The following is a 21,622-nucleotide window of genomic DNA, read 5'->3' on the forward strand; positions in this document are numbered from 1 at the left end:
AAGAAGTTTTCCTTTTTAAGACCAAATGTCTTCCAGGATCATTTGTCACAGACTCAGAAGTGGTGAAAACCAAAGCAGCTGCCAAAAATTATTTACTTTGTAGCACGAACGACTAAGGATGTAACACCCACTAACTGACCTGCAGAGAAAATGCGGGGTTAATTTAGTCTGCATGTTTTTAGTTTTACTTTCTGTTAAAATAAGACTCATCACCATACTAACCCCTTTTTCATGCATTTTACCTTAATAAAAAATTAAAAACAAAGGAAAGAACACAGAAAAAAGGAGGGAGTAGCAAGAAACAAACAAATCAGGATTTCTGAGTAAAAAATTTAAATTTCCACATTAATTAACCCTATGACAACGAACATCATGAATACTTTTTTTGTGCTAAAGATGGAAACCAGCATCTCGAGCATGCGAGGCACTGAGCTAAACAGGCCCAGCCAACGCATACTTTTTCCCCTCAAATGTGAAGGGTTAACATTGGAATTACTACAACATTTTACTACGACATATTTTTATGCACACAGAAGCTTTTGGGCCTTTTCCGATTCAAAAGCACCACACAAACACGGAACCGAGTGAACACAGGGAACAAGAGCGACAGTCATTACAGGACAATCCTGCAAGGAAGCAGCACCCAAAGCCAGCTTATTAGTCCCTCATATAGAAGCCCTTTGTAACTGAAGCTCTGGAATGTCATCTGTCTTAAATTACATCCACCTGGAATTACGTCCGATGACCAATATGGGCAGAATACTGGAACTTGAAAACCTCACTTTTTTGGTAATTGACATTTAAACTGTTTGAAGTTTCTCATTAAGGTCGCTTAACAAATTAACTGCAGATGTAGGAAGCTAAGTGTGCAGTACTCAGAGAAATGAAGTCACCTGAAAGCTGCAAACAACTAGAACTATTCAAATGCAGTGAGTACATTAGAGGCCCGGAGGCTGCCTCCCAGGCTGCAGAGTGCCATCACTCTTTTTGTGATCCAATTAGCTTTCTAGCCTGTCTTATCTTGCTGCGCTGGGGATGGAAGCCAGGGTCTCAGTGTATACAAGCAAACACTCTACCACTGAGCTACATTCCCAGACCCCAGCTCACTTTGAATGTAAGGTAAAAGAGGAAAGCAAGCGGCAGAAATGGCATGGGACTACCCCTTAGATCAGATTAGAGTGAAGAGAGGACTGGAAGTGGAGAAGATTAAACATATCCCGGCTTCCTGTGGCCCACAGGATGTAAATTAGAAGCCCAGGGCCAGCCTGGGAAACTCATCAGACTGGCTTCGGCCCCCTTGCTCGGCTTCATGCCCAACCCTATGCTACTAGGCAGACCACACCCCGCGAGGACCTGTTCATGACTCCTCTCAGACCTCTGTACATGCAGTCCCCCTACCAAGAACACCTTTCCCTCTGCTCTCATCATTTAAAGTCTACTCAGAGCTCAGCTTCCCTGGGAACAGTCCAGGTACCCTCTGAATACCCCCAGCCTGGTATTCTACAACATTTTGTTCTTATCCCTGCTTTGCCACTTGCCATGGCACATTCAGTTCAATCAGCATTAACGAGTACCTACCATGGGCCAGGTGCTATGCTAGCTGCTTGAAGACTAAGGAACAATTGGGGTAGAATTACTCCTGGGTCTTCCACCCAGCCAGCCTTAGACTGTACACTTAGAACGAAGGCCATGGCTTACATGAGACGTACCAAACACAGAAACTTCTGGTGCCTGGCACAGAAGAGACCCTGGAAAATTTTCCCTTTCAGAAGCTGCTTCAGTAGTAATTATCAGAACCCGGTCATAGTTCCCATTCTTTGCAGAACGATGGAAAAATGAGTGTCTGACTAACAAAAAAAGAAATGTTTCATGAATATCTCTTACTTAAAAATAATATCACTGATGTGTTCTAGAAGTTTTTCTGACAATGAGCTGTTGTATGAAGTACTTCTTCCTGCTTGATAAATGAGTTCTACAAGGAAACAGTTTCATCCTTACTAAAAGTAAACCATGTTTAAAAACATTCCAAAAGGAGAAAACCACATCAAGCAGTAAACCATGTGATTCTGAAGATAAAAAAGATGAGTTTTTTTATCCCACATTAACTATAATCCTGGAAATATTAACATTTTTACTAATTGCGTCCAACAGTATACTAGTTAATGAAATGTACCTGTGTCAAGAGTACTGTATCCTTCTTCCTAAGTCACTGGCTCACTCCTGGGCTGATGCCTGGGATCCTCATTTAACATATTAAATGTTTGTGGAGTCTGGAAAGCTGCTAATCACTGCTGGTCACTGGCTAGTTGCTAATGCTTAGTGGCTCCCACACCAACAGAAAACTGGAGCCATCCATGGGCTTCATAAGCAGCTAGTTAGCAGTGCAGCTCCACACAGGTTCTGAGCAGAGACAGAGCTCAGTAGACCTGAGCCTTGTCCTCAAGGAGCTTATGGCCCAACAGGTGCAAAAGGGCAGAAGACCCCCATGGGGCCTTGGCCAAGCAGGGTGTGGGTTGGTAGCAGGCTCCAGAGGGAGCACCCTGACCACACTCTTCCACTGCCACAGCTCACTAAGTCAAATTGCAGAGAGTCCACTTCTGAAATTACTTCTGGACCCAGCCCAAAGGTATGAGAGGCAGGGCTGGGCAGTGATGAGGATCGGGGGAAAACAGAAACAGAAAAGACAATTTCAGGATAAATCCTGCTAAGATGCCTTCCCTTAGCACAACTCTTTTGTTCTTTGCAGTGCTGGGATCAACACCAGGGCCTTGAGAGTGCTAGGCAAGTGCTCTACCCTGAGCTACACCCCAGTCTAAACCATGTCGTGTGTGTGTGCGTGTGTGTGTGTGTGTGTGTGTGTGTGTGTGTGTGGAAAGAGACAGAGAGACTGGGGATTGGACTCAGGGCCTCACGCCTCTTAAACCACACCCCGACTCCTTTTGTTCTCAGTTTTTCAGATTAGGTCTTGCACTCGTGCCCTAGCTGGCCTCAGATTACAATTCTTTGCTTCCTGAGTAGCTGGGATTAGGCCCCTAAACCATGATTATTTTTCTTGCACCTTCTGATGCTAAATTGAGAAAGTGTTTCTGGGGTTAGAAAGTCTAAAGAAAACAGAAGCAGAAATTCTGAAGAAAATAGAAAGGATGTGGCAATGACTGGGGAGAAGCTTAGGCCACACTAAGTCGGACTGGCCAGGGTCTCCTGTGGCCACCTCAAGGGTGGGCTAATGATGCCACATGCAGACGTTAAGGTACCCATAACTCAACTGAGTAAGCTCAGTGTTGGCTAGTATGCACAGAAGCCATCCCATATATACTTTTGAAACTCTTTCACAAAAGAGGGAATACTGAGGAATCTGAAAACAGCCCTGACCTGTGTTAAAAAATGCAAGCCAAGAAAGAACCTTCAGATTTGACATCTTCAATTAGCAGAAATGTTTAGACAAATCTATAATCTAGGAAAACATACATACACCCACACTCACACATAAAAAGTTGTCTTTCCACCCTCATGTCGGACAGATAATTAGTAAGGAATTCTCTATGTGATGATGTATTCATTCAAGAGTTCTTCAATCAGTGTCTATTAGTGTCAGGCATTATTCTGGGTATAGGCATAAAGAGGTGAGTGTGGAGCCTCCAGTCTAATAGGGAGACCAACGTCACAAGGAAACAGTTTCCCTAGGTAGGTGAAATGAAGAATGGAAAGCGTGAGGGAGACCATGTCCCAGGTGGTGGCCCCTCCGGAGAGGAGCGTTACGTATCTACCTGATTTTCTTTCCTACATCCACTGTTTGTTGAAGTCCGTATACCACCAAACCTAGTATTCAGTGCATTTAGTTCTAAGTGGACGTTGGAGCTGAACCTTTAGCCTCAAAGGCTATGGTCTCACTTGAGCAAATGGGAGAAGGCCCATGAGGCTTGTTGAGTGAAGTATGTGAGGAGAGTGGCAGAAGTGAGGTGTGACATGGAGAGGGAAGATCATACATGCTCCAAAGACCAAGGGAAGGGGCTGAGGTTGTCATGAATTCAATGGGGAGAATGTTAAGCAGAGCAGTGAACTGAGCCAAATTGTGTACTTATGAAAGACTTGAAGGAAACAACGAGATACCACGTCGCACCTGCTGGAACAGCTACAATAAAAATAATAGCGCAGTGGAAGGATTGGAGAGGTCAGAACCCTCGTACACTACTGCTGAGATGGAACATGGTACAGCTACTGTGGAAAACAATTTGGTGGCTCCTGAAGAAGCATGGAATTACTATACTCCACTCCTAGAAAGACACCCAGCTCACAACTGCCAAGAGGTGGAAACCACCCAAGTGTCCATCAGCTGATGAGTAGATAACACAGCCATAGAAAGGAACAAAGCACTGAGGCACACTACAGCATGCATGAACCTTGAACCCACTATACTAAGTGAAAGAAGCCAGTCACAAAAAAAGCGCAGATTGTATGACCCCACTTAAATAAAATATCCAGAATATTTCATAAATTCTAGAGACAGAGGCATATTGGTGGTTGCCAGGGGTTTAGGAGAGGAGGAAATGGGGTTTTTCTTGGAGGTGATGAAAATGTTCTAGAACTAGATACGGATGATAGTTGTACAAAACTGTGAATATACTAAAAAGTCCTTTAATAGGATACTTTAAAATGGCTGCTTTTATATTATGTGAATTTCACCTCAATTTTTAAAAAGATAGCTTTTAGGGACACAGGTGGATGTAAAAGAACCATGCAGTGAGAGACAACCACTAGGAACTGAACAGATGGGCAAAATAATGGCCCCTTGAAGACACCCACATCCAAAACCCCAGAACCTGTTAGTACATTAGGTTACATGATAAAGTAAAATTAAGGGTGTAAATCAGTTGACCTCAAACCAGGGAGATTAGCCTTGATTATCCAGAGGCTCAATCTAGTTACAAGGGTTTCCATAAGCAGAAGAGGAAAGCAGAACAGAGAACTAGAAAGACTGCAGTGTGATAAGAACTCAACCAACTGTGGCTGGCTTTGAAGATGGAGGAAGGGGCCATAAGCCAAAGGATGTGGGCAGCCTCTACAAACTGGGAAAGGCAAGGACCTGGGTTCTCCCCTGGAGCCTGCAGAAAGGAATGTAGCCCTGTGGATACCACAGTTTTAGCCTGCTGAGACCCACGTCAGACTTCTGGCTTCCAGAAGTGTATTTGTTGTTGTTGTTTTTGGCGGGACTGGGCTTTGAGCTTGCCAAGTAGGCACTCTACCACTTTGAGCCACACCTGCAGTCCATTTTGCTCTGGTTATTTTGGAGATGGGGTCTCATGAACTATTTGCTTGGGCTGGCCTCAAACCTCAATCCTCCCGATCTCTGCCTCCCAAGTAGCTAGAATTACAAGTGTGAGCCACCAGCCCCCAGCTCAGAAGTGTAATTTTTATGCTATTTTATGCCAAAGTTTGTGGTAATCTCTTATAGGAACAGAAAACTAATACAACAGAAAAAAGGAGTCAGCAAGTGAAGGCGAAAATCAACAGGCCTAGCAACAGATGAGGCAAGGGAAGAAAGGAAGGTGGACAAAGTGTTAACAGATGCCTGAGGGTTTTGAACACAAATACCCTTAATGAAGGTAAGGGTGGCAAGAGATATCAGAGGAGGGCAGGGCTTCAGAGGGACAAGACAAATGGCTGCCACCTGAGAGATCCAAGGACAACAGGCTTTCAGGAGGAAGTGGAATAGGTGAAGGCCGTGAAGGATGAGGGCTGGGAAACAGTGTGAGCAAAACGGTGGGGGAAGGGCTAGGTTAGTATGAGGAGAAGAGCATCTATCTGATTGGATGGACATAAAGGGGCAAAGTGAGCAGTGCCCAGGAAATGCTGGAAAGATGGTGGGTGATGAGGCACAGGCACACCACACTAAGGGCTCCAGGCTCTGTGTAGCAAACCACTGGAGCTCATGGAAAATTTATATAATGGAAGTGGCAGGCAGCATGACCAGAGCCCAGCTTTTGAAGGCTTAAGGCCAGTAAGAAGTGTGTGCATGTGACAGAGGCTTCTCTACAGTCTCCAGTAGCAGGCATGTCACCAGACCATGCAGTACATCCCTGATGTTCCACAGCACAGGCAGACACTGTGGATCTGAACTTTTTGTCTAGGAGGGCACCCCGTGCCTCTCCTGCGCCCGGGTTTTCTCCCCTCGCAGAGGAGATGCTTAATGGGCCAACTGCTTTGCAGCTGAGGCACTTGGAGGCATGCATCCAAATGCAGCATCTGGCAGGGCTGTGCATCCTGCGTTGTTCTCCCTGCCCACTGAGGGTGGACTGCCAACTATGGGACCGAGAGGACAGTCCAGGCTCTGGGGCACATGTAAACTAGCTTGAGGGCACCAGGAGGGCCCTCAAGGAGATGAAGGGGGTTGGATATAGGCAAAAATCAGGCATCCACTTCTCTGAGTCAAAACCTTGAGGATCAGAATGAAATTTAGAACATTATCTTCTTCCTCTTCATATTCCTAAGTTCTTTTAGGTTTTGATTCCCAGTATATGTGGATTAGTTAAAATCCTTTCCCCTCGGCACTGAACCTGTTATCAGCCACAGAACAGATCAAACAAAGCACCTGGCAGCAGTTCCTGCAGTGGGGAAAGGGACACAATGAAAACACCATTCCTCCTGAAGACAGAGCGGTACAGCAAAAACAGGACCAAACAAACCTCCCATGAGGGCAAAGAAGGCAACAAAACCAACTGAGTGTGGGGGTTGGGTGTGTGACTCAGTGGTACAGAGTACATGCTTAGCACACATGAGGCCCTGGGTTCGATTTCCAACACCACCAGTGCGGATTGTACCCATAAGACTGGGGAATACAGAACTTTATTTTCTTCAATCTCTGGTCAAATTGACCAAAACAACTCAAAACTTAAAAAACGATCTTATATTTGTGAATCTCCAAGGTCCTCTTACTTTAGGGCAATACTTCCCTTCTAGACAATGAAATGTCAATTGTTGTCGGTTTGGGTCATGAATATTTGGGGGCCCACAGATAATAAACAAATAAGCATAAATATGTCTGATAGAAATAGGACAATGGGAAAAACATTAGACAGGGTGAGGGGACAGAGCACAAAGGCAGTTGATGGTGGTGCTGGGGAGTGGTGCTGTGTTGTACTAGGGGTAAGGAAAGACCTCTCTGATTAGTGAGACCTAAGAGACAGAGTGCTCAAGGCTGGGAACACAGCACCACTCAGGCAGCCCAGTGAGGTTGCAGGAGTGAAGGGACAGAAGGTAGTGAGGGGGCTGAAGCACAGAACTACTGAGCATAGTGCTACTTCTTGTTTCTTGTAAGCTTTTAAAGGGACCATTTATAGGGAAGTATAGAAATATTTCCTCTCATCAATGTGTCTTTTATTTGTCTTAAAAATGAACAGGAGAAAAAAGAAAAAGAAAAAAAAGAACAGGAAAACCAGCCCTCCTGTCTTCAGAAAATAGCCTGTGTGTTAAGCAGGCCACTACACAGACTGGTTGCATCTCCTGTTGCTAGAACGCCCTCCAGTGCCTCAGGGCCAAACTGCACTTAGCAAGAGGGCTGGAGCTTTTTTTTTTAATCCTGAACTTTTGCTTTTGGTCAAAAAATAATGTGGTCCTAACTCCCTTCTCACAAAGACAATGTGAGATGAAATAAGAAGACAAGTCAAGTGTAAGTGCTTTTACACAAGCCTGTACTACTTCCAAACTAAAGTGGTACAAAGTATATGTGTGCAATGATATTTTAATGACCATATAAATTTTAAGAAGGTCCAAGGAGGGGCCTTTACTGGGAAAAAAAGATAATTTTTTAAGCAATGTAGAACTGTCAATTAGGACAATAAAGCAGAAATGTTACCTTAAATTGTTCAGTATTTGGGTTCTGAAAACTACATTTAAGAGTACTTGCAGAGCACTAGTTACTTTTCCTACTCGGCCAGAACTCAGGGATAGTTACGACAGACTCATCCTTGCCAGGTTTTCCACTAAACTCTCAATGAGATTGACTTTCATTCCTTTATTTTTAATTTTATTTTTAGTATTTTTTTCTTTAGGCAGTACTGGCGTTTGAACTCAAGGGCTTCATGATTGCGAAGGGAGGCATTGTACCACTTGGAGCCTGCCTCTGGTCCTTTTTGCTGTGATTATTCTGGGGATAGTGTCTTGCTTTCTGCCTGGGCCAGCCTGGAACCCAACTTCTAGTCTCTGGGATGAGGGGCTTGTGCCCAGGTAATGCTTGAGATGGGTCTTGCTAACTTTTTTTGCCTCATCTGCCTTCAAACCTCAGTCCTTCAGATCTCAGTCTCCCAAGCAGCTAGGATTACAGGTGTGAACCATTAGCCCTCGGCTTCATTCCTTTCTTTATTAATGGGGCACCTCTATCAATCTCAAAAGCCTAGCTGTAAGAAAGTTACGTGTGATGTAGCTTAGAATAGAATCTGTAGGTAACTTTCCTGGCCATTCACTGAACTACCCTCAGACTGCGTCAGAGCACCAGTTGAGGTTGGTGGGGGTAAGGAGAGCTGCTCAGTGGCTAATAGCCAGGGATCAGGCTCTTTCTAGGTCTGGCACTGCCAACTGTATAGGACACAAGAAATGTCTTATAAGCAAGACAGTCTGTGCTTTCTTTACTGCGCACAGGCTGCTAATGCCAAGGAAATCAGGACAGACAAACCTCCAAAAGGCATCTTACAGTCCATGGACAGATTTACTTACGTGTCCCTTCTCGAAGGTGATATGACAATAGACATAAAAAGCATCAAATGCCATGCTCTGTAAGGCAGCACGTTCACACAGAAAGTAACTCCAGGGATATAAGCAGGGGTATCCACAGAGATTTGGGGATACAACATTTACCTCTGCATTTCTCAAGAAAGAAAACTTGGAGATAGACTAAATCAACAGCTGTAGTTATACACATACAAATATACGTATGTCTATCTGTCTATAAACACATACATGTATGTGCTAGTCTTGTGGGGCAATAGATAGCATTACTGATGTCCTGGATTATTAGGTTACATCCTAAAATAGAAAGAAACTAAAACCAAAACAGTTAAATTAAAAACTGTTCTAAACCTGGCTTATAATGGAGACAGAAAAAAAGGTAAAAAGAGAAAGGAAAGAAGGAATCTCAATTCTGGGTCCCATTTATGATCTAAATCATTTGAGTGAGTTGTTTGTTTTAGACCATTCTTTGTTGCTCAGACTATCACAGACTGGACAACTGATAAGAAAAGTTACTTACTGCCAGGTGTGGTAGCACAAGCCTATAATCCTAGCACTTGGGAGGCTGAGGCAGGAGGATCCTAAGATCGAGGATAGTCTAGCTACATTGTGAGACCCTGTCACAAATAAAAAAAAAAGAAAAAGATAGAGCCCTCATGACCTAATTACCTCTTAAAGGTCCCACTTCTCAACACTTGCTATGGGGATTAAATTTCCAACACATGAGCCTTGGTGGGGTCACATCCAAACCATAGCAACAAGCTATAAAACAGTCAAGAACAACATAAAATAAATTAAACCTGTTTCAATTACAATGGATTTCAATTAATACCCAAGTGACCTATATGAAAACACAAATACCATTTCCTCAATATTTTCTTTATTGCCTAATAAAATTCTAAACCTGTTGAGATCATGAACAAGGTATAGAATAAATGAATGATGTTTAACAACAGAACACAGGTATGGTTGTATTCAGGAGCAGGAAAACATACTGTTTCACAATTAACAACTCTTCACATCTTAAAAAATTTCATCATACATACTGATAGTGCCTCCCCAAGGAACCCAGCTTTCTTCTCTGGGTTTTCATCTGGTCCTAAATTTTTAGCCAGGGCACCTCTGGGCTTCCCTGCAGGAATCACACAATAAATGGCAGCTCCTACAGAGCAGCCACCACATTTAGTTAAGGAATCTGACCAAAGGCTTTTTTCAGAAATGACATTAGTCAGGCCTTGGCTGGTCAAAGCTATTACCAGAGAAAACAACCGTTCAGGAAACTGCCAATGACATCTGTAATGTTTCAGCCCAGTACATCCACAACTAAGCCTATATGAACACCTTCTAAGCTTCAAAGATAACTTCTGAGAGTACTCTATCTGCAGATTCCTGGTGTTAGCAACTCACCACCATGGAGTACTTGTAGAAGAATGAAGTGCTTTGCCACTCTCAAACATTTGAAACATGCAGCACTCAGGAGAGCTCCTTGTGAGAACAGGCTTCCCAGTGGCCACAGTTTCAGAGTAGAATCAAGTTCAATGAAGCATGTGCGGTGAGCTAGTCCCCAACTCTCCTCTGGATTCATAGGCCAAGGGGTGGAGGGACAGGGCCTTCCTATGAGGAGCGCATCATCTTCCACAGGACTGCCTGGGCTACCTGGTAGGATCTAGGCCTGCACACACATGTGCTTCAGTCCCCAGCACAAGCTCCACAAAGCTGCATCAGAGCCAAGTTCAAGGTGTGGCACAGTTGTGCACTAGCAAACAGTCCCTGTGAAAACTCCCTCTTACAGCTACCGCTCTCCAGGAGGCACTCTTCACACGCATCTGCATCTTCCAATTCAGGCCCAGCTACCAGCTACAAGGTGCAGCTCTGGTACTGCAGTCTATGTCACCTGCTAGTTGTTCTGGGAAATCTCATTTACCACTACCTCCTCTGTCCAAACCAAGGCATGTCTCGGGCCCCAACTACTCCCAACTATCCTGGTATTACAGCACATTCCTTCCAGTCTCCTTCCTCTTTCCCTTCAGCTCTATCCTTAGCAGTGGTTCTTCTTTCTCCATTAAAGCATTCTGAATATTCCCTGTCTGTTCTACAATGGAGGCAATTTCAGAAGGCTCTAGCTCCAGTTCTTGAACCTTCCCTTAAGTTTTCTACCTAAAATCACCTGTCTTTTCTTTCTTTCTCCTATGTTCTGTCAAACACTCTCCTTCTGGGCCCTGAATCCTGCCCTTCACTCACCCCCTCAACTCCATCCTCCTCCCGTTCATAATAAGCATCCTTCTTCATCCTGTAGTCCTTCACTTCTCTATCTTTAGGGTGAACTGAGTGGTCGCCCAGAATGTGGGATTTCTGTACTAAAACTGGGACAGTCCAAGAAAATTGATCTGGGTGATTGCCTAAGTTACTTTTGTGATTGCCTAAGTTACTTTCCCCCTTCAATCCCAACATTATTTTTGCTTAAAGCATCTCCTTTTAGCTTCCCCCGTGTATTTGGACCCTGAAGTCAACTTCTAATGATGCCAATAACATTTAAAAATAGCACTTCACACTGACCTTTTAACATCAGATCAAGTGAAAAGAACTCATATTTGTTCTTATCCTGTGTCAGTTCTCTTCAAAATAATCACTTTTAATTTCTCAGAATGATCACTTGTAATTTCTTGATTTTTACCTCTGCCTTCTTAGGCAGTCAGGTTTCTTCCCTTTCTTGCTTACTGCCTCCATCCTTCTCTGCCCCTCTCCCCTTTGCTTCCCTTTCTCTTTCCACGATCCCTTTGTATTCCTCCCCTCCCTCTTCCCTTGATAGCCCTTACAGTAGCACACAGGGACACCAGTGGCTGTCACCGTAACCTCAGCAAGACTTCAAAGATGAGACCAACTCTACCAAAAGGCCCATTTGGACCCCTGACAAGTAACCTATCAGAGTCCCCTCGGGCCACTTCCCACAGCCCTCCTGGCTGCTCATACACTGTCTGTCCCCTTCTTGTTTTGCCCAGAGTTTCAGGTGTGTAGCTTATACTGGGTATCTCTAGAAACTGTCTTCATCTGTTTTTCTCTTTACCAGGTTCCTCTCTACCCTGGCACTACAAAATAAGAGGGACCTTCCAACACACTCCTTCACTGCTACTTCTAAACATAAAGAGTTGCATACATAGTCACTGAGCCCTTAGCCTTTTTTTTAACTTTTATTATTGTTTGTAGTGCCGGGGATGAAATCACCCAGGGCCCTGCCCACGCCAGGACCGCACTCCCAGCCACTCCCTTAGAGTTTTATTACTACTTTTGAAGACAAAGTTATAAAGAAGTGAAAATAAATATCAAAAACCTCACAAAATTTGCTAAAGGCAGGTAAAAACAACCCTTACACTAGGGAAATTTATTATTAAATGCTTATATTTAAAGAGTACCATGGGAGACTAAGGTGTAGATCAGTGGTAGGATATGTTCAAGGCTCCTGGGTTCAATCCCCAGCACTGAAGAAAAAAACAAAAGTGAGAGGTCTAGGTCTACATCAACTCTCTACATTTCCCCTTACAAACTAGAAAAAGAAAAAGGCAAGTTAAACTGAAAATAGGAAATAATAAAGATAGAACAGAGCTGGGCGCCAGTGGCTCATGCCTGTAATCCTAGCTATTGGGGAGGTAAAGATAAGAATTGGATGATCAGCCCTGTCAAACAGTTTGTGAGACCCTATCTCAAAAGCGCCTGCTTAGTGAGTGTGAAGCCCTGAGTTCAAACTCCAAACACCAAAAAAACAAAACAGAAATCACTGAAATAGAAATGTGAGGAACAGAAAAATCAGTAAAACCAAAAGATGATGCTTTAAGAAAAGCAATAACACTGATTAAAACTCTATCCAGACTGATTAAATAAAAAAGAGAGAAAAGAGAATCACAACTATCAACGATGAGAGACAGCACATCACCAGTAACAATCTGAACATCAGAGATGACAGGGCTGGAGGTGAGAGTAAGGATTAACTGCAAATGGGTTTAAGAGAATTTGGTGGGATTACGGAGATGGGGGATGTCTAAAACTGTACTGTGTCAATGGCTGCACAACCCTATAGGTGTGGTAGAAATTATTTAGCCATATGAAGGGTGAGTTTTACACAACTATAAGGCTGTAAGCAGCAGGATAAGAAATTATCATGAACAACTATGCCTGTGAGCTTGGCAACTTAGGTGAAATGGACATACTCTTTGAAAGACCAAAAGGCCAAAGCTCACTCAAGAACTCCAAGGCCTTAATAGCCTCTACCTAATAAAGAAACTGATTTTGTAGTCTAAACAGAGTAGAGAAAACTTTGGGCGGAATCATACATTTAAGGAAAAAGTGTTACCAATTCTACACAAACTATTCCAGAAAACAGAAGGGGAAGAAGCACTCTCTAGCTCATCTTGGGTAGCCATCATTACTCCAAAACAAACCCAGACCAAGGCAGTATGAGCAAACCATAGACTAAATACTCTTTTTGAGCATAGAAACACATAACTTTAACAAAATTTTAGCACTTTCAATCTGAATATAAAATACTATGTTTATTCTAGGGAGACAAGGTTGGCGTAACTCAAAACTCTAATCACTATAATTCGCCATATTAACACACTAAAAATGAAAGCCATATGATCCTCATAACAGATTTAATTTTTTTTTTTTTTGTGGGACGGGAGTTTGAACTCAGGGCCTCACACCTGCTGGGCAGGCATTCTACTACTTGAACCACTGTGCCAACCCAATTTCATTTTTTTTATTTTACAAATTTAAATCCATTCATAATCAAAATTCTAAGTAGGGGTAACTTCAGCCAAAACACAGGACAAAAATACAGGACCCTGGAAAATCCTATCCTCCGTAAAAACAAAGAGAATAGTGAAATAAAAAGTCAGAATCAATCTTTTCAGAACTCTGGATATTAACCAAAAATTTTCAATAATCTGATCTGGGGAATGCTTATTAAAGAAAAATGGATAAATCCCCAAATAGTAATTTTTATGGGGTCTTAACTTACCCTACCCCTTTGCAGTGCTGTGGTAGCCTTGAAAACCAACAGCCACAATCACAGTGAAAACCCCAGCCTGGCATCCAATGAAGGAGAAAGAACGGGATTAGAGTTTCCAAAGCCCCATGCCCAGAGAATGTCTCCATGTGACATGCAGACGGTGGTTCCCTGGAAGACCCTATTTGCAAGGCTCCAATGACCTGACTCGGGGCTCACAAAGTGGAAACAGCTCTTTATCTGTGGTCATTTGTCAAAATGATCAGAAGCAATAATTTAACACCACAGCTATCTGAGATGGAGGACAACAGTGGAGCAAACAATGGGCTAAGCACAAAGCTTAAAAGGAAAAACTGGAGAAGTGAAAAGCTCTGTCATATTCCTGGGGATCTAGAAGGCCATGCTCATGGGAAGAGCTGTGTGCATGCCTATGGCTGTACACACGGTCAAGAAAAACTTGAGAAGACCTCAAGCTCTCATGCCTAACTCACTTCAGTCTCTGTGCAAGCAGAAAGTGAAGGCAAAAGCAGACAAATGTTTAAGACAAGCCCCAACACATGCCGAGTCCCTCAGCAAAGACTAGGAGACTTACTGACTCCAGGCATTTGAGGACCTCTCTATGTGGCAACTAAGCTAACCGAGTCATCGGAGGTCACACGAGGAAGACTACAGTGCAGAATTAGTTCATTAAATGCATAAGTAAACATCAACAAAGAGCAACAAGGAGAATCCGATTTTCAGAGGTGCCACATTATATTATTTAAAATAAATAGTTTTCAATAAAAATCTACAAGACATGCAAAGAAATAAAAAAGTCTGGCCCAAACACGATCAGCACAAACTGTCCTTGAGGAAGTCCAGAAATTGGACTTACTACTTAGGTCAGCTAATTTTTTTTTTTTTTTGACAGTACAGGGGTTTGAACTCAGGGCCTCACACTTGCTAGGCAGGTGCTCTACCGCTTGAGCCACTCCACCATGCCCTTTTTTGTGTTTGGTATTTTTCAAGATAGGGCCTTGGTCCTCCTGATTTCTGCCTCCCAAGTAGCTAGGATTACAAGTGTAAACCACCAGCACCTGGCTAGGTCAGCTATTTAAAATACATTCAAAAGCTAAAGGGAACCATAAAAACTAAAGGAAAGTATGAGAATGATGTTTCAGTAAATAGTAACAATAAGAGACAGAAATTACAGAAAAAAAATAGAAATTCTAAATTGGAAAGTACAAGAACTGAAGTGAAAATGATATATACTACTAAGGAAGTAGTATATATACTACTCAGTATATACTACTGAGGAATCAGCAGTCCTGAAGATTCTTAAATCGAGATTTTGCAGCTTGTAGAACAGAAAGAAAAATGAACAATAACTGTGAGAAACCATCACCATCAGAAAGAAAAAAAATGAACAAAAGTGAAGAAAAACTCTCAAAGACCTGTGAGATGCCATCACTATCAACTTGTATGTATCAAATTACATATATTGGGAGTCTCAGAAGAGAGATAAGGGAGTACAACAATGTTTTGAATAAACGATAGCCAAAAAAAAAAAAAAATCCTAAAATGTGATGTATATGCATCCAAGAACCTCAACAAACTCCAAGGAGGATAAAGTCAAAGAGATCCATGTTTGTCATAATAAAACTGTCAAGAGACAAAGAGAAATTCTTGAAAGTAGAAATAGAAAAATGACTCATCACTTACATGGTACTCTAATAAGATTAACAGCTGACTTCTCATCACAAATAACAGAGGTAGCTTGGTGTGGTGGCAATCAGGATTGCCGTGGTTTGAGGGTGGCCGGGCCATAAAGTTAGGAAGACCCCATCTCAACCAACACAGTTACTGGGAGGCATATCAGTCTGAGACTGGCCTCAGGCAAAAAAATAAGACCCTATCTGAAAAATAATTAAATTGAGAATGGTTGGGAGGATGGTGTGGGTCAAGTGAGCCTTTCTAGCAAGTGTTTAAGTTCCAGTACTGAAAAAAAAAAATCAGTTCAGACAAAAGAAAGCAGCAAAGAGAGAAAAGAGTAACAGCAATAATAAATAAGAAACAAAGACCTAAGAAAGAAAAACTACAAATATTTCTCATGAACACACATAGAAAGGTGTGTTTTATAAAATACACAAATAAAATATTAGCAAATTGAATCCAATAATGTATAAAAATAACTATATGCCATGACCAAGTAGGATTTATCCCAGATATGCAAAGCTGGTTCACCATTTGAAATATCAGTTAATAGAATATGCCACATCAACTAAGTGAAGAAAAATCATACAATTATATCAACTGATACAGAAAAAGCACTTGACAAAACCTAACACCTATTCATACAAAACAAACAAAAAGCAACTTCAGCAAATGCGGAACAGAGGAAAACTTCCTCAACTTATAATTTATTTATAAAAACAAAAACCTACAGATGCCAGGCACAGTAGCACATACCTGTAATTTCAGCTACTCAGGAGCTTGAGGCAAGAGAACTGACAGTTTGAGGCCAGACTAGATTACACAGCAAGATCCTGTCTCAAACAAACAATAACAACAAAAAAGGTATAGATAACATCATACTTAATGGTGCAAATATGTAAGTTTTCCCTAAGATTGGGAACATCACTCCTGTTTAACCTCTTATTGGAAGCCCTAGATAGTGCAGTAAGACAAGAAAAGGAAATAAAATCTTTTACAGATTAGGAAGGAAAAAACAAAACTGTTTCAAATGACATGATTGCCTATGTAGAAAATCCAAAGAAACAACAAAAAAATGTACAATTATACAAGATTATAATGTTGAAGAAAATACAATTAATATTTAAAAAGTCAACTGCTTTCCATAAACATTAGAATCTGAAATTAAAAACAAAATGGTCTTTACAATAGCATCCAAAACAGAAATACTTATAATCTGTATGCAGAAAACTGCTGATGACTGAAACCAAGAATATCTAAACAAATGGAAATATTATTCACAGATTAGAAGACTTGATATTGCTACAATGTCAATTCTTCCTAATTTATTCTATAGATACAATACAATCCCAATCAAAACCCCAGCAAGTTATTTTGTGTATATTCACAAATTGATTCTAAAGTTTATATGGACAGAAGAGCCAACACTGAAGAACAAAAGACTGATGAGAACAGAAACATCAATACAAGATAGAGAGCCCCAAAACAGACTTATACAAATGCAACCAACTGATCTTTGACAAAAGAGCAAAGGCACTTTTAATGGAGAAACTACTACTGAATAGTTTTCTCAATAAGGTGGCTAGAATAACTGGATATCAATCTGCAAAGAGTTGAATTAGAGACAGTTCTTAAACTTATAACAAAAATTCTCTCTAAATGAATCAAAGACGCAAGTAAAAACAATACTGCAAAACTTCCAAAAGCAAATATGAGAAAATCTATGTGACCTTGAGTTTGTAATTTGAGTTTTTAGATATAACACCAAATACATAATCCATGAAAGAAAAATTTGATCAACTGGACTTCATTAAAATTAAAAAATTCTCTGTGAAAGACACTATTAAAAGAATGTAAAGGAAGACAAGTCACAGACTGGGAAAATACTTGCAAAACACACATACATATTTTTATGGTTCTGGGATTTGAACTCAGGGCCTCACACTTGCTAGGTAGGCGCTTTACCATGTAAGCCATGCTCCTAACCAAACATACATCTTGATAAAGGACTTGCATAGCCAATGCATACCACCAACAGTTAAACCTCAACAAGAAAACAACCTATGAGACATAGGAAAACCAAAGTGTTTATCCTGCTTTCACAAGATTGCCCCCACTTCAGTGCAAATTGCAAGCCACAGGTTGTTTTACCTGTGCTTCTGCATTTTACCTGTGCCATAATTCAGGGGTACCTTACACCTTCCTCTTCAGGTTTGATTAATTTGCTAGGCTATCTCACAAAACTCAGAAGAACATGATTTGATTATTACAAAGAGATATTACAAAAGACAGAGATTAACAGCCAGAAGGAAAAGATGAATAGGGCAAGGTATAAGGGAGAGGTATGGTCTCTACACCCTCTCAACACAAACAATCTCTATATACTCAGCCATCTGGAAGCTCTCCAAACTCTGGCCTTTTGGATTTTTATGGAAGATTCAATATATAGGCATGACTGATTAAATTATTCACCACTGGTGATCAACTTCATCTTTAGTCCTCTCTCCCTTCACCAGATGTTGGGGTGGGTGGGGCTTTAAGTTCCCACCATCCAATCATGCTTCAGTTTTTATAGTGACAGGCCCTATCCTGAAGCTTAATAGGGGCCCCCAAACCACAGTCATCTCAATCTATACAAAAGATACTCATCACTCTGGAGATTCCAATGATTCTAGGAACTATGTGCCAGGAAAGAGAGACAGAAACCAAATATATAGTCTTATCATATCACAACATCACACAACCCAATTAAGAAATGGGAGAAGAACAGATTTCACCAGAATATTGCAGATGGCATATAAACATATGAAACAGATGCTCAACATCATTTGAGAGAATTTCAAGTTAAAACAAATTAATAAGTTAGAACAAGATTATCACTACACACTTATTAGAATGGCTTTTTTTGGGTTTTTTTGGCAGTTTGAACTGAGGACCTTGCACTTGGTAAGCAGGCACTCTACCACTTGAACCATGCTCCCAGCCCTTTTTGCTTCAGTTTGTTTTACCTCCAGAGCAGCTGCGATCACAGGTGTGCACCACATGACCAGTCGTAAATTAAAAACAAACACTGACAATCATACCAAATGCTGAGGATGCAGATCAACAGGGGCATTCATTCATTGATGTTAGAAATAAAAAATAACACAGACACTTTGGTAGACAGTTGAGTAGTTTCTTATAAAGCTAAATATAATCTTATCAACAAATTCAACAACAGTACTCCTAGCATTTACCCAATTTATGTCTATACAAAAACCTAAACACAAATATGTACCTAGCAGGCTTATTTATAATCAACAAAAACTGGAAGCAACCAAAATATCCTTCAATGGGTAAATATATAAACACACTGTGGTATATCAATACAATAGAACATTACAACAAAAAGACGTGAGCTATCAAGTCACAAGAAGACACAAAGGAATTTCACATGCATAATGTTAAATGAAAGAACCCAATTAAAAAGTCTACACATTGTATGATTCCAATTATTTGACATTCTGGAAAAGGAAAAATACTAAACTGATAAGAACAGATACTACACTTGATCTTAGCCAAAAGGTTGAGAAGTGACAGGAAGAGGAAAAACATAGAGACAGTAGCATATCAGAACTTTGCAGGAGCTTTGCAGGATTGGAGAACTGCAGAATGGATGAGAACATGGGATTTTTAGGGAAGTAAAGCTATTCTGTATGATACCGTAATAATGTAATAGTAGATATGTCACATTATGTCCTTGTCAAAAATCATAGAACTTTACAGCACAAAAAGTGAACTTCAATATTTGCAATTTAAAAAATCACCTAAGAGATAGAGAGATCCTAAGGAAGAATGAAGATTATGACAAGAGGGTCTAACTGTATTACAAATGCATGAGACAACCTCACTGAAGTGGACAGGCAGAAAATGATGCTGACCTTAAGAAACTCTAGCCATGAACCAAGCCTGAAAGACTAAAGGAACACAATAGCACATAAGCAGGTCCTCTAGTGGATAAATTTCTTTCCAGTGGGATGTGGGTTAACAATTCTGATACCACTGTGTACATACCAGCAGTATCAGAACAACTGAATAAGTAAATGAAGACAACAGGATGGATTTACCCCTGATTAGGCTCTATAAAACTTAGTGGCCTTGGTAGGAAGTGTGCAAGTGTGCTAAGGGAGGTGAAGAGCATTGGGCATTAAGCCTCAGGCATATTAGAAGTAGTGATCAAGTGTGGTCACTGTTGAACAGCTGCAGAGGCCAGCCCCTTCCCATGTCCTTAAATGAGGCCTGGGTATACCCTATCAGCTACTTCTCTGGTTCCATCTTCCCAGCCAGGGCCCAGCACCCTGTGCCACAGGTGGTAGAGGAAATGGGGATGTAGGAGCAGGTGTGTCCTATCCTGGGTTAGAGGTGGCTGATAAAGCAGAAAGCAAGGAGATGTAAAAAGTTCCAGACTAGGTGAGCGCTACTGAGGAGGGAGAGATTAGTAGGATCATGGTTTAAAGCCAACCTGGGCGAATAGTTTGAGAGACCTATCTAGAAAAAACCCTTCACAAAAAAAAAAGGGCCGGTGGAGTGAATCAAGGAGTGGCCGTGAGTTCAAGCCCCAGTACGGCAAAAAAAAAGAAAAAAGTTCCAGACCAGGAGCTATAATAAACATGGCTCTACCACTACCAGTCATAGGGCTTTAAGAGAGCCACTTAGCCTCTCTCTCTGATCCTGTTTCCTCATCATAAACCTGATCCTCTTACTTCTTCACGTGTGCTCAGGGAAACCAAAGAGTATGTATCTGAAGTTAGCAAATGGGCAAGTGCTAGACCAGTGGTTCTCAAAGTGTGGCTCAAGGTCACCTGAGGGTCCCTGAGACCCTGGTGAAGGTCCACTCATTCCTCCCTTTTCTAATTGGTGTCTGCATCTGCATAAGATCAAAATTTCTTTCAATTATTTTCTCCAGGTGGCATGAGACACTGTCTTTTTGTTAAACCAAAGGAAAAAATTTTTTTTTTTTTTTTTTTGTGGTATGGGGTTTGAACTCACGGCCTAAACCTTGAGCTACTCCACCAGCCCTTTTTTGTGAAGGGTGTTTTCAAGATACGGTCTCATAAACTATTTGCCCGGGCTGGCTTCGAACGCTGATCCTCCTGATCTCTGCCTCCCGAGTCGCTAAGATTATAGGCATAAGTCACTGGCGCCCGGCTACCAAAGAAATTTTTGAAAAATATAAAACCATTACACTCTTCTCATCTTAAAAAACTACATTAAACATTCACGTGTGTTAAAATGTAATGTTGGTTATTTTTAAATGAATTGATATCAAAAAATTTTTTTGTCTCAATTCTTAGGACTAAAAATCAACAGACCTAAGTAAAAGCTCTTTGGGACCCTCGATAACTTCTAGGCGAGGCGGGAGACCAAACGCTTAGGAACCGTTGCGCTGTCACTCATCGGGAGCGCCCCGCGCGTGTGCGCCACGGCGAGGGGAGGGTCGTTTAGTTTCCTGGGGCTGGCAGAGTCCAGGGAACTCTGTTTAATGTTTGTACCCATTTTCCGGGTCCAACAAGCGCCCTCCCACAGGGAGGCACCGGTAGCAGCGACCCAAGCGCGGGAGCCCCGCGGTGCCCCCGCTCGGGCTCCCGCGAGGCCTCCGAGAGGCCGCCCGGGCCAGCGAGGCTGCATCGGGAACCGACTTTCGCTAGCCCAGGCCGGGCTGGGGACGAGGACGAGCACTCACAGCCTGGGCAGCGCCGCCGCCACCGCCGCCGCTCCGCGCACCGCCCTCCGCAACAGACGCAGCGCCATCTTCCCGACGTGCCCATCGCCACGCCCCCACCACGCCCCGTCATGGTTTAGCCACGCCCCAACACCGTTTAGCCACGCCCCACTCTCCCAGCTTCGGGTCTCTCAGCCCCGCCCCGCCTCCACGTTCCACGCCCCGTGACCACGCCCTTTAGTAACCTCGCGCCTTGCTCTAACTTCGCCCCGCCTCCGTCTCTCTACGCTCCGCCCACCTCCCACTAGCCACGCCCAACCCTCTGCGCACCTATCCCTCCGGCTGAGTACTGACTGACTTTGGCCTGGAAGACCAAGGTCACTCGTTCGACCCGGCCCGGGCTGAGCGCGCTGTCAGGACGCTTGTCCTCGCCGCTCTCGTGGAGGACAGAGCAGAAGACTTGCGGGATGGCTCCTTCTCATTGGGTGACTGTTGAAAGAACTTGC

The 21,622-nt window shown here is 42.3% G+C and overlaps 1 protein-coding gene and 1 pseudogene across 1 annotated transcript in view; both read right to left on the reverse strand.

Moving 5' to 3' along the window:
• The window catches only part of Clybl (citramalyl-CoA lyase), a 246,235-nt gene extending 225,005 nt beyond the window's left edge, over positions 1–21,230 (reverse strand). The window contains exon 1 of the mRNA XM_074043056.1: positions 21,138–21,230. Within this exon, the coding sequence (XP_073899157.1) occupies positions 21,138–21,205 (68 nt within the window). The 5' untranslated portion in view covers positions 21,206–21,230. The remainder of the gene's footprint in view (positions 1–21,137) is intronic.
• On the reverse strand, positions 18,879–18,992 carry LOC141413074 (U2 spliceosomal RNA; annotated as a pseudogene).
• Positions 21,231–21,622: the final 392 nt, after the last annotated feature.

The sequence above is a fragment of the Castor canadensis genome, chromosome 10 (assembly GCF_047511655.1).
Source record: "Castor canadensis chromosome 10, mCasCan1.hap1v2, whole genome shotgun sequence".
Taxonomy (NCBI): domain Eukaryota; kingdom Metazoa; phylum Chordata; class Mammalia; order Rodentia; family Castoridae; genus Castor; species Castor canadensis.